The 17433-nt window shown below is 33.3% G+C and overlaps 1 protein-coding gene across 4 annotated transcripts in view; it reads left to right on the top strand.

Annotated features, from left to right (window-relative positions):
* LOC105232092 (serine/threonine-protein kinase minibrain) overlaps nt 1–17433 on the top strand; it is a 71586-nt gene that overhangs the window by 40161 nt on the left and 13992 nt on the right. For all 4 annotated transcript variants that reach the window (XM_029552798.2, XM_011213695.4, XM_011213693.4 and 1 more), the window contains 6 exons: nt 3293–3420; nt 3722–3856; nt 10321–10492; nt 10568–10735; nt 10811–11097; nt 11952–12624. In XM_029552798.2, coding sequence (XP_029408658.2) covers nt 3293–3420; nt 3722–3856; nt 10321–10492; nt 10568–10735; nt 10811–11097; nt 11952–12624 — 1563 coding nt within the window. The remainder of the gene's footprint in view (nt 1–3292; nt 3421–3721; nt 3857–10320; nt 10493–10567; nt 10736–10810; nt 11098–11951; nt 12625–17433) is intronic.

Here is a 17433-nt window from a genome sequence, read left to right as displayed (position 1 = left end):
TATTTTGTTTGGTAAATCGAACTCAATTAGCGCTTTCATCAAGCAAAGAAAGTCCTGTTAATTGATCAATTAACTCGTGTTTGAAAAGGTTAATAGACCGATATCGCTGAAGCCATGAAAAATCCACTTGAACTACTAGATCGCTTTTCCGTTGTGATGCCCAGACTGCCCACTCTTAGATATGAATCAAAACGCCTAGAGCTTGCCAAAAATGTATTGAGGTGGCTTATTCGCCGGGTTCGTAAAGTATAAGACAACCAAAATGCTTCAACTTAGTTTAGCGACAGCTTGTCGGTGAAGATGAAAGTGTTAAGACTCATCTTCCTCATAGCAGCATTGACAAGTTGCGTCCACCAAAATCTTTAGCCTCACCGCGTGAGTTCCAATGGACTGTCCATCCAGTTAGGACACCTAACATTGCGACGCTGAGAGCTTGCATTTCAGTGGACGTCTTATGTCGGTTTTTCTGCTATTGCAAGGCACCCATCCACATTTAAATTAACAGTAGCTTGATGCTTCAGCTAGTGAGGTCATGTACTACTTGACTAGCTTGGAGCTCACAGACAGTATACAGCAGCTTTGATGTCTGAGTATCTCACAAAAAGAAGCTACATTTCCTAGAAGTACATTTTCTGCTAACTTAATGTCTGCTACTTCTGCTTGAAAGGCGCTATATTGATTTGGCAGTCTGAAAAAAGAGTTGATTGAGAGCTCCCGACAGAAGGCTACCCCTTCAACATGCGCTGTGAGCTTGGAATCATTCGTGAAAAAGCTCGCTACGCCTCTGCTCCAACAACTCTGCTTCATCCACATATTTCGCTGAGATATGTGCGCGGTGAAGCTTCGCCGCTAGGACTAGCTTCCGCGTCGGAGTGATGAATAGGGATGCAGTCGTAGTGAGGCAAGATTTCGGAGGGTACCTCTTTGGTACCCTTATGTGTTCAGTTTCCCGGCGTATGAAGCAACCTTCGCAGCAATGCATTTGCCGCCTTTGACCACGATTAATATATGAAGAATGGCATTAAGTGCCATCGTTGCAGTTGTACGTTGTGCATTAAGGAAAAATGAAAAAAATTTATATTCAAATATTTCTAATCTCTTAATCACCCATTTCCTCTGTCATCTAACGAATTTCAATTTATTTAAATTTACATGTCAATTTAGCAATATTGTATATGTATGTATGCACGGCTTCTCAGAAAAACCACAAAAAGTCACTATAGGTAGCAAACTTCGCTACAAATCATATAAAATGCTACATAAATTTAACACAATTACCCACACAGTCGCCATAAGCGCAGCTGCAACGCATTATTTTGCCAAATTTGCAACAAAAAATTGCGAAATGTCTATTAAAAATGCGCCAAAAGTGAGACGAAAGAAACTAGATAAAAGCAAAATCCGCTAACTGACCCGCCCACCCGGATGCACGGCGCAAGCAAACAAGCAGTGAGTCGGTTAATTTGACGGTTGACAATTCGCAGCGCAGCTGAGTGGGTGGCCGTCACAGCAAAGCAAAAGCAGCCATAAATGCTCAGCTGCAAATTACGCGTCATGCATGTGTGTGTGTGTCTCCGTGTGCATATGTGAAAGTTATGTGTATGCGATAACAGCATAACTAAGCGCAAAGAAATGCTTCTCTTTATATAAATATATATGTATGTATATATGAAGCTCGCGGGTACCTTTTTTGGCCGTGCGTTTGTTTGTTGGTGCCAAAAGTATATTCGAATTTTCAGTGAAAATTGTGTAATATTCTTACAGATTAAATAATCTAGCTGACTCGTGCACGGCTTGTGCGATTATATGTATGTATATACATTTGTACAAATCATCATCATGTGTGATTATGCTAGTTGATCTGCGGTTATTTTTGTTATTTAATGGCAAACAACCTATACACATGCACTATAATTTATTTATTGGTCAATTTTTGATATCATAATAAAGTCAATAATATAAAAAATTTTATATTTTTTTTAATTATTTTTTGAGTTTTTTATTTTTATAATTTTTAATTTTATTATTATTATTTTTTTAATTTTTGATTTTTTTTCATTTATTTCTTTTATTAAATATTATAAAAATTATATATTATTTTAGTTTATATGTATTTTTTAATTTTGTTATTAGATTTCTTATTTTTTTTTTATATCTTATATTTTATTTATTTTTTATTATATTTAATTTTTTTTCTTTTCGCTTTCTTAATTATATTTTTATGTTGCTAATACTTTAGTAGGTCGCCCCCGGCCGTAAATTACACACACTGCCATATGTATATTATAATCACCTCTTTATTAAGTGTTTAGTTTTTTTCCGCTGTAATTTATGCACACACAAATGCACTTTTGTTTATGTATGTGTCAGAGCTCACGCGACTATTTTGCTTTTTGGCAGCGCCCGGTATTTAGGTGATGCTCACAATTATCTGACGTCTCGCTATTTGCGGCGTAGGCAGCACCTGCGCCTATATATGTACATACATACATATTTGTGTATAACGGTTTGCCCCAGTTTGACAATCATTATTTCCGTGCGCTCGATATTATAATGCTTATTTTTGTACACATTAAAAATAATTTTGCATATTTTCGGTGCAATGCACTTTTGGCTTTTTGGTTTAAAGCTGGAAATATTATCAGGTTAGGTCTGTTATATGGAGAGTTATAGCTTCAAATAAACTTCTCTGATTGCATTACTTTCTCTAATGGTGATTCCACGACACTATTTTCTTCACTTCATTAATGTCTTCGTATCGTGCTCGGATGTCCGGCACGCTCTGCGTCATTCACATCTTCTTGAGCTGTTGAAACTTTGTTTTATAATCTCAGCAAAGGCTTGATATTTAAATATTTATTAAAAATTTTCAAACTTGAATCTCAAAAATCTAAAATGTTATATCTCCTCATATCACTAAATATTTATTGGTTATTATAAATAAATTATGTGTAACTATAAAAAATGTATTGACCGCAGTGTGAACACGCTGTAATGAAATAATCGATTATGTATCGATCATAAATAATAAATCCTATTTTTATATTATTGGCGACTATCAAAGTGCTTTTATACTGTATAATTAAGTAGTCTTGTATTTGGATGACATTTTTACAGATAATTAGAATCTTAAATAATTACTTTTTTACCCATAAATAATGTAATAACTAAGTCTAATATTATTTCAGTGTTTAATTATATATTACCATCTACAAACAACTAGAAAAACTTTATAAAAATATTTCATAAATTGCTTGAATAAAAATGTAAAATATTTTCTTTTCTTTTGCAGTATCCGCAGTTTATGTATCCAGCGCGGCAGTAAGTGGCGAGTCAGGACGTCAACGTCATGCGCCGCTCTACGGACGATTTGTGGACGAAGAAGAGCTTCCTGCAACACATCGAGATGTCATGCATCATGTAAGTGAACATAAACTCAAAAAGAAAATCATATTTATGAAATTATGTTTAAAAATTTATAATTTTTTTTTTGCAAAAATAATTTCTTTAACGCGATTTTGCTTTTCGAAGTCTCAAACTAACAATTTAATTGTTTCAATTTTCTCTTATTTTGCAATTTACTAATTGCTTATTTATTATTACTTTCATGACTTCTTTTATTTTGGTTTTGATAGCCATCATTACTCTGAGGCTTACATGCAATACTTTGCCACATTGTTTTAAATTTTATTATATCAATTTCTTCGTTTGTTTCTTATAGCGATCTAGTCCGACGTCATCGTCTGAGGTGCGTGCCATGCAGGCACGAATTCCATCACATTTTCGTGATCCAGCTACGGCGCCGTTGCGAAAATTAAGTGTGGATTTAATTAAGACCTACAAGCATATAAATGAGGTAAGTACCAAGATATTTTTGTGGCAATTAATAATAACAGTAATGGAGCGTGATATAGTTTCGTAACTCGTGTTAAAATATGGTCAGCTATGTTAAACATTTTTCTAATACAGAATTTGCGTCTATTTTTTGAACCGTTCACAAATTAGTTTTGAATTCCAAAATATGTGAAAGATAGTTATTCTATGTTTCGTTGTTTTAATAGTTTAAACGGCATCCTTAAACTGCGGTTACAATATTTTTGCTTTTCAAAACCAAAACTAATATTTAGAAATGATTTTGTAAATTCTATGTTTTCGATATGTCGGCATCCTCGAACAATCGTTACATTTTTGTTTTGCTTCTTAATACTGAAACTCGTATTTGACAACATTTTAATTCATGCTATGTTTTCGATTTTTTTTATCGATGCATAGGCATTCGTAACGAGGCATTCAATTTTTTATTTAGAAACTCATAATTTTATACATTTTTGTCCATTCTATGTTTTCGATGTTTTTATTTGGGCGCTAATATCATATCTATAAGTCACTAATTACATTATTTTCATTGAATTATAAGCCTTTTCACTATTTTCAGTATTCTACGTTTTCTATGTTTTTTCCTGACATTAATCTGTTCATCATTTGTACAGAATAGCACATAAAAATACTATTAAGCTTTTACATACTTTTAATTTTAAAATTTACACTTATTTTTACCGTTATACAACTTGTATAACAAAAGCATTAACACATTTTGGTATAACAACATGGCCATACAATTCTTGTGTTGCTCTTTTTATTTTCGCATTATGTGCGGTTGCATCTCCTTCAACTTTTATCATTGCCGTAATTGTTGCTGCCGTTGACAGTTACAACAAAAATGATACCAATATTTGTAGATATTTTATACATAGTTAGCCGCTTCAGCAATGACAACCCCTAAACCATTAGTAGTTGTATGCCGCCGCCCTTGACCCAAGCACTCGTCAGTGATGACTTTTCATCATCAGCTGCCTCAAACAGCAATACGAATAACAATAGCGGCGAAATTTCGCATCTGCAACTTTGTTGCCACCTGCGTCAGCGTGCGCAAATACACACAAACACGCGCATTCAAACACATACGCAGTCAAAGTCATTGAGTTGCCTGTTAGTTGCTGGCGGTTGAGGGAAGACTTTACATAACGCGCGGGCCGAGTCTGTGAAATTCTAAACTACTGCGGTCAGCCGTTTAGACATACATACATATGTATGTACATATGTACATCCATCACACAAGTATATTTGTGCACTTAGCTCTTGTGGATCTCCTCGGCGCTTGAATCTGTGCGCTGCTACATTCTCAGCCCTCCGCCTCGCCGCACACTCACTGTCGGCAAAGTATCTTTCTTGCCAGTTTTTGTTACTTTCGGCGCACGTGTGCTTGTTTGTGTGCATGTGTGTGTGTGCTTGCGTTTGTAAAAATAGCCAACAATAATAGTTGCAAATAAGAATTGACGACATCGACATCGAGTAAAATATCTGATGCTCAAATTGATTTTAAATCATTTAACATGTGCCCTGGCATTGATTTTGTAGCAGTACCAATGTGTATGCCAACGAAAAAATGTTTCCGTATAAATATTTGCGTGTGATTCATTGATTATTGCAAAAACATAGACATTTTTTGTAATATATATTTTTATTTCAAAAACATCGAAAACATAGAATATTTTAGTAGTGCCTTTTTAAATGCTTGAACGGTAAATAAAAACACTTATATAAATATACTTACTTTTAACATTTTTTACATATTTTAATAATAAATTGAAGCGTAAAAAAGTAGAATTTGTAAAATAACATAGAAAACATGTAATACGCTAGTTGGAAGCTTTGAACAAATGTATCCTTTTGATTTTCATAAACATCGAAAACATAGAATAATTTAAATGTGATTTTAAAGGGCTTTGTACTTTAAATAAGCTCACTTCAGTTCATATTTTTGTAATAAATTGCGTCAATATAAAAATTTCCATTTTCATACCATACGTAAATAAACATTAATAGCACATAACAACACTAGCTTGTAGTTTTCAACAAATTTCAGTTCATATTCTCTCTATACAACCTATTTTTCATCTACAGACATACATCTAAAAACATAGAATTTATGAAACTATAAAATCGCTGTGTCTCGAAGGTTATTAGTTGTCGCATTTAATCCTTTAGATCTAAAATATCAGTTTTCTTTGAATTTGTGCTTTATTTCAAAAACATCGAAAACATAGAATTTTTTAAAACAGCTAAAAAATGTTCAAACATGCTTGAATTAGTTTTATTTTATTGGTAACAATAAAAAATAATAATTCTTTCATGCGCAGCTAAATTTTTTTTTTACTTATAAACATATTTTTATATTAATTTAAAAAAAAAATTATTTATATTTTTATTTTAAATTTTTTTTTGTACTTTTAGATTTTTTTTTTGTAATTTTAATAAAAATTTATTTCATATTTCCTATTTAGTTTTTACGTTAAACAAAAAATTTTTGTTTTTACTTAATTATGGTTTTTTTGTATTTAAATTTTTTTGTTTTAAATTTCATTGTTCTTTTAAATCATATGAAATATCTGTTAATACCGCATACATACATACATACATACGTACAAATGTATTCAGGCAATACCAACTGTTGTATATGCATCCCCAGTAATTACATCCCGTTAGTCTAACATACCCTTTCGATTTCTCACTCTAACCGATTTACACACCGCCTCAGTGTTGGCCAAAAACAGGCTATTTCGGTTTGCCATTTCAAACGTCAATTGATTTTACCCGTCTCAACATAGCCTCCAACATCTGCTTCAATAGTTTCCTCCATCATTTTTTTTTTTTTGTTTTTTATTGTACTCTTATTTTTGTTGTGCCGCTACGGAAATTCTATACCGCCGAAGGACGACGCTGCACTGTGCACAGCACAGCAAACATCTCCAATTTCAGTGGCTGCTGCTGCTGGCTGTCAGCACCACCACCACCACCACCACACCACCATAGCCGACTTCACACCGCGGCACACGGCAGCCGACAACCAGCTTGAATGTCTGTCGCCATAGACCCTCTTTGCGGCGCACATTTAGTGGTGCTGTCTGGTCGGCTGGCGCGTTGCAGCGCGTCAACAGTCACTGCGCTGCTAGCTTCTACGCGTCGGCATACACCCATTTTTAAGCGTTTCATTTCTATTTCTCTATATTTTTCTACAATTTCCCTACATTGTTTCGGCTTGTTTGTATTGCGGCCGCAGCTGGCTGGCTTGCTGGTTTGCTGCCTGCCGCGCACATACATACTTTCACACATATGTGCATATTGGCTTGCCGTGCAGCATTTTAGGCGCACACCAAACAGTTCGCGCGCTCTCAGCTGCAAGCAAATGCACGCGCTCTCGCTCTTTCGGTCTCGCTGCCTGCGTTGTCGCTCAGCGCCTTGACTTCGGCTGTTGATTTTATAATGTCTGCAAATCTCTCCAAAATGTTGCAGCATCATGCTTCTCATATCCTTCTCGTTCATTCATCATATGTATAGCGACATAGTCGCCTCATGTCCTTACATATACACGCGCAGTATACATACACTGCGCGCGCTTGCGTATCCGTGCGCTTACACAGCCACACGTACAGTTACTTGGTTTTCTGTGTGTGTGTGTGTGTGTATGTGTAAACTGCGACAATCACACATACGAACAGGCGCGCGCATTTTCTGACCATTATCGACGTTTTGACTTTCCCTGCTAATGTTTGTGGCGTTAGCAACAACTTTTCCGCTTTGCCATTCTTCCAATTCGCTGTTTCATTCCGTTTCAACTGTGCAGGTATATTGCTCAAAGCATGATTGTATGTGAGTTCGCTTAGGGTTATCACTGTTGCTATCCCCGTATGAAGCGCGCGCCCCTACCATGCCTGCATTAACTTTTGCTATATGCTCTTCTTCCCTGCCTTTGTTCGCCCCTTAACTGTGAAAATTACTTTCTGTCTGCCTGCCTGTGCTTGGCTAGCTTTGACTGACGGCCTGTCGCTTTGTCGCTTTACCGGTTTACTGTTTACATTTCTCTTTTCCTAGTTGCCCTTTCTGTGTTCACCAATCTCATTTTCTATTATTTTTGCTCTTTGTTGCCACTACTCTTATTTCGTTGCTTGTTATGCCTCCTTCCTCCTAACTTTCTTTTAATTTGCTATTTAGAGACTCTGCTTTTTCATTCAAAATGTTTTCAACGCGAGTTTTTTTCTTTCCAATGGAACTTAATTTTTGTATTGCTATTTATGCTCGACAAAGCATTGCATACTTTTTGGCGTGCAAATAAAACCTATTACATATAAAACTATCGAACTCAACAGCCGTAGACAATTCTATCCTATAAATTGCCAAAACAAATGCTATTTTTTCGCATATATTGCATACATTTAGGCGCTTAAAAATATAGTAAATTTTGCGTTGCTAAACTTACAAGTTGTTGCATACTTGTAAGCGCTCTTTTTACAGTGCCAAGCAGAAAATTAACCCCAACGCCTCCACTTTCTTTTTTTATACATTCACCTTTAGTATTGAAATATGGTGTATTCTCTTGAAATGTAACATACCTTTAGGCGTCACTATAAAAGTGAAATTATGATCTTTTCATAGCCGAAACACATTTTAATAGCGAGATTCATCTCATTTTCTTTCATATCAACGACAATAGTCTTAAAATTAATAGTAGTTATGTAACTGTTGCATACTTTTAGGCGGTGTTTAGTAAATAACTAATTCTATGAAGGTGTAGCCTTAAGTGTTCGCTTGACGTCTGCGAGCTTATAAGATATTCTCAAATATTGTTTGAAAGCTCAATGGTTTTATGAAAGCTCAGTAATATTTTGAAAGTTCTTACCTAACTTTCACTTAGAATAGAAAGAGAGACTTACATTTCTCAAAAATATTTTGAAAGCTCAATGGTTTTACTAAAACTCAGTAATTTTATGAAAGTCCTTACTCCACTTAGAATAAAATGAGAGACGTACATATCTCAAATATTTGTTAAAAGCTCTTGATTTTACGAAAGCTAATAAAAGTTAAACTAAAATATATTAAAACTTTTTTAGGTTTCAATGAAAGCTTGATTTTTTTAATACTGTCATAATTGCCTCAAATTTTGAAACTATTGTCCGTCCATATTAAAACTATAAGTTTAAGAGAGAGAACTATGTATGTGTATTAAATTTTTTTATGTAAACTCTGTGATTTTGCGAAAGCTCATTAATATTATGAAAGTTCAATTTAGTTCATTTGATTTGTAACAATGTTTTCCTTATGTTTTTATTTTGGCAATAAAAGTTAAGGGTTAAAAAATGCAAAAGCTTTTTAGGATTTTATGAAAGTTTTTTCGGGCTTTAATGAAAGCTTGGTTTCTTTAATTTTTAGGTTTAAATATTGTTTCAAGGTACTATTCGTAGCGAAACTTTGAATTTTATTTTAAAAAGTTTAGGCAAAAGCTTGTGTGAAAGCTCTATGCTCCATTATACCACAGTACTATATTCGAAACTGAAAGTTTAAATTTGGACACACTGTCACACGAATTTAAGAAAGCTTTTATCTAGCCTTTTCGAAAAAGCTTAAAGCGCTATTTTCTAAATAGAAATAATTTCTGCCCGTAAGTGAAGAAACTTAAAAAAATATCTGTTTCCATTACGTTAAAGATTATAAAAATCGTTTCAAATCAAACAAAAGCGCTTTGATGAACTTAAAAATGATTTTGTGTTAGAAAAGATGATGAAAGCTCGACTTCTGAGTTTGCATGACAAACTTATTATCATAAATGTCAAAGCTATTAGGAAACTTTTGTTTCTAAAAAACGTTAAAGCTCATTTAAAAGAGCTTTGATGAACTTAAAAATGATTTTATATTAGGAAAATATGAAAGCTCGACTTCTTGGGAAACTTTCGATTCTAAAAAACGTAAAAAAAATAGAAAAAAACTTTGCTGAAGTTAAAATTGTTTTTGGTTTGAAAAATATGAAAGCTGGCGCGAAAGCTTTAATCTCAGTGACATGATGAGGATTAATTTGTCTTAAATATCAAAATTATTGTGTGAGCTTTTGATTAAAGCTTTATTTTTTTATTCGTGCATAGTTATCTAAACAAAATTTACATTGGGGTTAAAAAATTGTTTAAAAAAATTATTTAAAGCATAAAAATTTTTGTTTTAATTTCCAACAGCCTTCAGGCATACATTTTCAAACTCAAATTTGACATTTCTGTTTTGTCGTAGGTTTTCTTTTCAAATTTTTCGTAGTAAATTTTAGTTTTTATTTTGCTATGGGATTTGATAATTGTCAAAATAAAGTTGTAAGGGTTTATATGATACGCGCAGCACTTTTCCTAATTTTTTTAACATTCTACCAATAGAAAATATGTTAATTTATATTTATATTATATGCGAACTATAACAACTAACCTTATTTCTGCGTATTTGCAGGTTTACTATGCGAAAAAGAAGCGACGCGCTCAACAGACCCAAGGCGAGGATGACTCCTCTAATAAGAAGGAGCGAAAATTATATAACGACGGTTACGATGATGATAATCACGATTATATAATAAAAAATGGTGAAAAATTCTTGGATCGCTACGAAATTGATTCGCTCATTGGTGCGTCATCCATTTTTTTCTATTACCAAATGTGACGTTTACTAATATATTTTCTAATTTTCCTCAACCAAATAGGTAAAGGCAGTTTTGGACAAGTGGTCAAGGCTTACGATCACGAAGAACAGTGTCACGTAGCGATAAAAATTATTAAAAATAAGAAACCGTTCCTAAATCAGGCACAAATCGAAGTGAAATTATTGGAGATGATGAATCGTGCAGATGCCGAAAACAAATACTATATTGGTGCGTTGTTTGTGGAATATTATAATTTTCTGTTCGATTTTCATTTAACCTATATTTGTTTGTTTTCCATTACAGTTAAATTGAAACGGCATTTTATGTGGCGCAATCATTTATGTTTAGTGTTCGAATTGCTCTCCTACAATTTATACGATCTACTACGGAATACGAATTTCCGCGGTGTTTCACTGAATCTAACACGTAAATTTGCCCAACAGCTTTGCACTGCACTGCTCTTTTTGAGTACACCAGAACTGAATATAATCCACTGTGATCTAAAGCCCGAGAATATATTGCTTTGCAATCCAAAGCGTTCAGCAATTAAGATTGTAGACTTTGGCAGTTCATGTCAGCTGGGACAAAGAGTGAGTATCAATGCAAATAAGTGATTTGTGTGAGTGAAAAGTGGTAAATAATTATAAAAGAGAAATTGATGTTAAGTTTGCAGCGAAGTTGCTAACAGTTGGAAGTAAAAGGCGGCGATCCCATAAAATCTTTATATATATAAATCTTCTGACCGTGTGTTTGCATTTGAACTGCTCCTAAACGGATGGACCGATTTTGATGAAATTTTGTGTGTATGTTCTAGGAGATTCGAGAATGGTTTAGATTTACAATATGGTCCACTGGAAAATGTTTTTTAAATTATTTTTTCATTTTTAATCAATTGTTAATTTTGGAATGTTTGACCGATAGATGGCGCTACCATCGCTGTATCCAATATTCAAACTTTAAATTGACGTAAACGTGCATTAAAGAAAACGATGCCAAAGTAAAAGGCGACATCTGTGGATCAAGTTTTTATATTGTGGACAGAGTTGTTCGTTCTTAAGTAATAAATTGGGTGATTCATACATCTATGGGTAGCTATAACCCATAGGCATCCCGTTATAGTCCGGTATCCTTGTCCGTATGTATATACGCGAACTAGTCCGTCAGTTTTTAAGATGTCGAACTGAAATTTTGCGAAAGTTATTTCCTTTCCAAAAATCTCATTTGTTGGAACCGCCGATATCGGTACACTATAGCATATAGCTGCCTTACAAACTGATCGTTCAAAATCAAGTCCTTGCAAGGAAAACTTTATCATTTTACAACATATCTTTAAGAAATTTTGCATAGATCTTTGTCTAAAACAATACTACCCAAATCCACTTATTTTTTACTGAAGTTTTTTGTTGAACATAACCTAACTTTCTTATTACTTAACCCTCCACAGATATACCAATATATTCAATCACGTTTCTATCGTTCGCCGGAAGTGCTACTCGGTATACCCTACGATTTGGCGATTGACATGTGGTCACTCGGCTGCATACTAGTGGAGATGCATACCGGTGAGCCGCTCTTTTCCGGCTGCAATGAAGGCGATCAAATGAACAAAATCGTCGAGGTGCTCGGCATGCCGCCGAAATATTTACTCGATCAAGCGCATAAGACGCGTAAATTCTTCGATAAAGTCGCGGACGGTTCGTATATGTTGAAGAAGAGTCAAAATGGACGTAAATATAAACCGCCAGGTTCACGTAAGCTACACGATATACTTGGCGTCGAAACGGGCGGACCGGGTGGCCGACGTCTCGATGAGCCCGGTCATTCGGTGGCGGATTATCTGAAATTCAAAGACTTAATATTGCGAATGTTGGATTTCGATCCGAAGACACGTGTAACACCGTACTATGCCTTGCAACATAATTTCTTTAAACGTACAACCGATGAGGGTACGAATACGGCAGCGAGCATAGCAATATCATCACCGTCGGTGAGTTCAACATCATCGTCTGTAGCGATGGTAGTGGGTAATCAACAACAACAGCAACAGCAACAACAGAGCCAGCAGCAACAGTTGGTGTCGGGCGCTGCGTTGCAACATCCAGAGCCACAAGCGCATGGTGAGTCCATTAAACGCTTCAAATATTCATAAAGTATAAGCAAACACTTACACACGCACAAAACTAATGAAGGCACACAAACATACATACATACATAAACAAGCACTCCTTTAACTGTTTAAAAAGGTGGAAAGAAGAAGACGATTTGCGTTGATGTTTTTTTTTTTGTTCATCATTTATGTTTTTCGATTATACATTTAACTGCAAATGTAGATTTTATTTATTGAACATTTATTTTTAAGTATTTAAATAGCAAAAAGTGCTACAAAAAATAAAAAAATAAATATTTTGTGTTCTTAGCCATAGTTTTCTAAAGTTAGGCACTTGGCACACAAGTTTGCGTATAGCGAAATGCAGTTTTGCACACGAATGTACATGTGTACATATAATTTGTTAACAATATAGCGGTTTAAACGGCCAGTAACAGTAACAGTACATTTTTAAGAAAAGTATTATTCCCCGCTCTAACGCACGCGTGTGTCGCCAGCGCAAAACTGCAATAGTTGTGTATGTTTTTCATTTACATACGTACTATATATTTATTTATACATTTTTTCATACATACAATACATACGTACTTGTACTTAAAGCTGTAATTTATTATTAATGACATGCACTTATTTATTATAATTTACTTATTTACAAACGAGCATATGTTTAATTTATTACCATATTTACAAGATTCATTCAACTATGAGTTAAAATAATAATTTTTGTAAACCTTACGAAAGTACAAATAAAAAAACTGTGGCTCCGGGCACAGTGGCATACAAAATGAGCTCATACAACTTTTTTCAATGCTAAAAAGCAGCAGCACTGGCATGTTTTCGTTGCTGCGGGGGTTCTAGTTTTAAACTATAACCACTAAATGTAGTTTTAGTTGTTTGTTGTAATATTGTATTTATGTTGCGTGTTAATTTTTTTTGTAAAAAAAATCAAAATTTTTGTTTTTTTGCACATATACATAAGTGAATTTTGACATACCTAAACGTTTTGGGACAGCCTTAACCCAACCGTGGATTATTTGCGACTGGAAATTTGTTTTGTATTTGAAAATCTGTTGCTTTTTGTATGTTGAAATTAAATTTTGGAACACACCACACCTTTTTTGGGACAGCCCTAATACAACGCTAGATTACTTGTAACTGTAAACTCGTTTCGTATTTTCAGATTTGAGTTTTTTTGTAAGTTAGAATTTAATTTTGGACGTCTAAAATTTTTTGGGACATCCCTAGTAGAACTCTGGACTATTTGTAACTGAAAATTCATTTCGTAAATTTAAATTTGAGTTTTTTTGGAAGTTTAAATTTAATTTGGGACACTTAAAACTTTTTGGGACATCCCTAGTGTAATTCTATATTATTTGTAACTCAAAAATCGCTTCGTAATTTTAAATTTGAGTTTTGTGGAAGTTGAAATTTAATTTGGGACACTTAAAATTTATTTGGACATCCTTAGTGTAATTCTATATTATTTGTAACTCAAAAATCGCTTCGTATTTTTAAATTTTTAAATTTTTTGTAAGTGGAATCTAATTTGGGGCTCTTAAAATTTTCTGGGACATCCCTAAAACTACTTTTTATAATTTGCGTATTTTTAAAGAAAATTGGAGACATTTAAAATTTGTGGGACATCCCTAGTAGAACTCTAGACTATTTGTAACTGAAAAATCGTTTCGTAATTTTAAATTTGAGTTTTTTTGGAAGTTGAAATTTAATTTGGAGCACTGAAATATTTTTTTTGGGATATCCCTAGTAGAGCTTTGGATAATTTCGATTTGAAAACTGACTTCGTATTTGTAAATCTGTTGTATTTTGTATGTTGAATTTTGGGACACACCAACTATTTTGGGACATCCCTAGTACAAATCTAGATTATTTGTAACTGAAAAATCGTTTCGTATTTCGTAAATTAGAGTGTTTTGTAAGTTGAAATTTAATTTCAGACCCTCAAATTTTTTGGGACATCTCTAGTAGAACTCTAGATTATCTGTAACTGGAAAATCGTTCCGCATTTTTAAATTAGAGTGTTTTGTAAGCTACAATTTTATTTGGGACTCTTAAAATTTTTTAGGTTATCTCTAATACAAATTAATATTACTTGTGTCTGAAAAATGACTTCATATTTTTAAATTTATAATATTTTGTAACTTGAAATTAAAATTTGGTAGACCGAAAAAGTGTTGGGACACACAGTTTTGTCACTTTGAGTTTCATAAGCCGCACAGCTGATTTTCTCTTTAAATTTCACTTTTTTTCTTATAATAAAATATTACTTTGGAACACAAACATTTTTTTGGGACACTAAAAAATTTTTGGAACATCCCTAGTGTAATTCTATATTATGTGTAACTCAAAAATCGGGACATCCCTAATACAACTTTTTATAAAATTGCGTATTTCTAAAGAAAATTTGAGACATTTAACATTTTTTTGGACATTCCTAGTAAAACTCTAGACTATTTGTAACTGAAAAATCTTTTCGCAATTTTAAACTTGAGTTTTTTTTGGAAGTTGAAATTTTATTTGGGGCACTGAAATATTTTTTTTTTTGGGATATCCCTAGTAGAGCTTTGGATAATTTCGATTTGAAAACTGACTTCGTATTTGTAAATCTGTTGTTTTTTTGTATGTTGAAATTAAATTTTGGGACACACCAATTTTATGGGACATCCCTAGTACAAGCCTAGATTATTTGTAACTAAAAAATCGCTTCGTATTTTTTGAATTAGAGTGTTTTGTAAGCTGGAATTACTATTACTTGTGCAAAAAATTTTTTTGGGACACTAAAAAATTTTTGGGACAGTTATAGTACAAGTTTTTAATATTAAAAAAAATTCGTTTGCACAAAAATTTAGAACTTTCCACTTTTCTTGTTAAAAATACAACTTTGGGGCACGAAATAATGCTTTCAGACTAGTCATAGTAAAATTTTGTCCTAACTATTCGCATAAAATTTCAATTTTGTTTTTAGAATATTTTTTTTTAATTAAAAGTTTTTCAGTTACTACGCATTTGCATGAAAAGTAATGAAAACAAATTTCAAAAATAAACTACAGTTATGATTTACTAACTTTGCGTTATTTTTCTCTTTTACCCTAACCTTAAAATGCAACACTGAACCCTAAATATTTTTATAATGTTTATATAAATAAAAAAAAAATATCAAATGAATTTTATGTGAATAAATAAATGAAATCCACTAACTCTCATCTACTAACTCACTCACACGGAAACTGACGCTTACGCAGACGATCGGCGATGACCGGCATTGCCTCGGGAGCAAGGCAGCTTAGCATCATCTTCATCTTCAACGGCTTCCTCAGGTTCAACAACAGCAGCCATGTCAGGTGCATATGGCGGTGGAGGCGGTGGCGTTGGCGGCGGTACCGGACAGACACAGCACTACGTTTAAGCGCCTGCATGCAGGAAACACACAGTTACACTGCGATTGAGAGCACACACACACAAATGGTAGCACACGACAAGAACAACAACAACAGCGGCAGCAACAACTTGAAGCTGTGTACAAACGAGATGTCTGCTGATAAATCGGGAAACAATGTCAAGTGGGCATTAAGTTAGCGACGAGGCTGTTAAGCCGAACAATTCCAGTTAGTCGGTCGTTAGAAAGAACATTGTTGTTGTGCTAAATCTAACCGCAACGGTGCGTCATCAGTCACCAACCATTATTGTCATCATCAACATAACGCAAGTGCATAACAAGCATTGGTGGTATTTTGTAGATAACATCGCAACAAGCACTTCATTGCATACAAAAACAAAAACAAAAAAACATACGATTAACTTATACATACATACTTACATTTACATACATATAATATATATATACACATATATATATATATATAAATAAATATATATTTAATAATATTTATGCGAAAGTGAAATTAATTAAGTGAAAAAGTACTTAAATTTAAATTGATGAAAAAGCAAATGTAAGCATTAAGCCGCAATCTGGTTGATAAGAAGCGAGGGAAGGAGTTGAAGAAGAAAATTTACTAAAAAATGTAGTTTTATACACAAGCAAACACCCAAACAGCCAACCAAAACAAAACTACTTGCATCCATACAACCATACCTATATTACACCAAGCGATCTCTACAAAAGTACACGCATATAAAGAAAAAGTTAAAAAAAATATGCAAAATTATCAAACAACACACTACATAAATAAACCGTTAACAATTTCTTTGTTTATTATATTGTATCTTTTTATATTGCATATTTTGAGGCGCTTACACTGTCGAAAATAATATGGTAACTCAAAATAGCAAATTTAGTGCAGCAAAAAATTTGAGAAATGCTTATTTAAATTTTAGAAAGCTTTTTGTAAACTTTTGACTTAGCTTGCAACATATGTTTGGAAGAAAGTGCCGTAATCACATTTGTAAATCGCTTCACATTAATTTTTTAAAAGCTTTTAAGCTTTTTGTAAACTTTGGACTTAACTTTCTATAAATGAATTTGTCGTAATCACATTTGTAAATCACTTCTATGTTAGAATTCATAATAATTTCCTAAAAGCTTTTGAGCTTTTTATAAGCTTTGGGCTTAGCATTCAATAAATACAAAAAAAATTGCCGTAATAACATTTGTAAATCACTTCTATGTTAGAATTCATATCAATTTCCTAAAAGCTTTTAAGCTTTTTATAAACTTATGGGCTTAGCATTCTATAAATAAAAAAAAAAAATTGTAATAACATTTGTAAATCAATTCTGTGTTAGAATTCGCATTAATTATGTTAGAAGCCTAAAAGCTTTAGAGGTTTTTGTAAACTTTGAT

This window comes from Bactrocera dorsalis, chromosome 4 (genome assembly GCF_023373825.1).
Source record: "Bactrocera dorsalis isolate Fly_Bdor chromosome 4, ASM2337382v1, whole genome shotgun sequence".
Lineage (NCBI taxonomy): Eukaryota > Metazoa > Arthropoda > Insecta > Diptera > Tephritidae > Bactrocera > Bactrocera dorsalis.
Note: the sequence above shows the minus strand (reverse complement) of the source record. Positions and strands in the feature narration are given on the sequence as shown.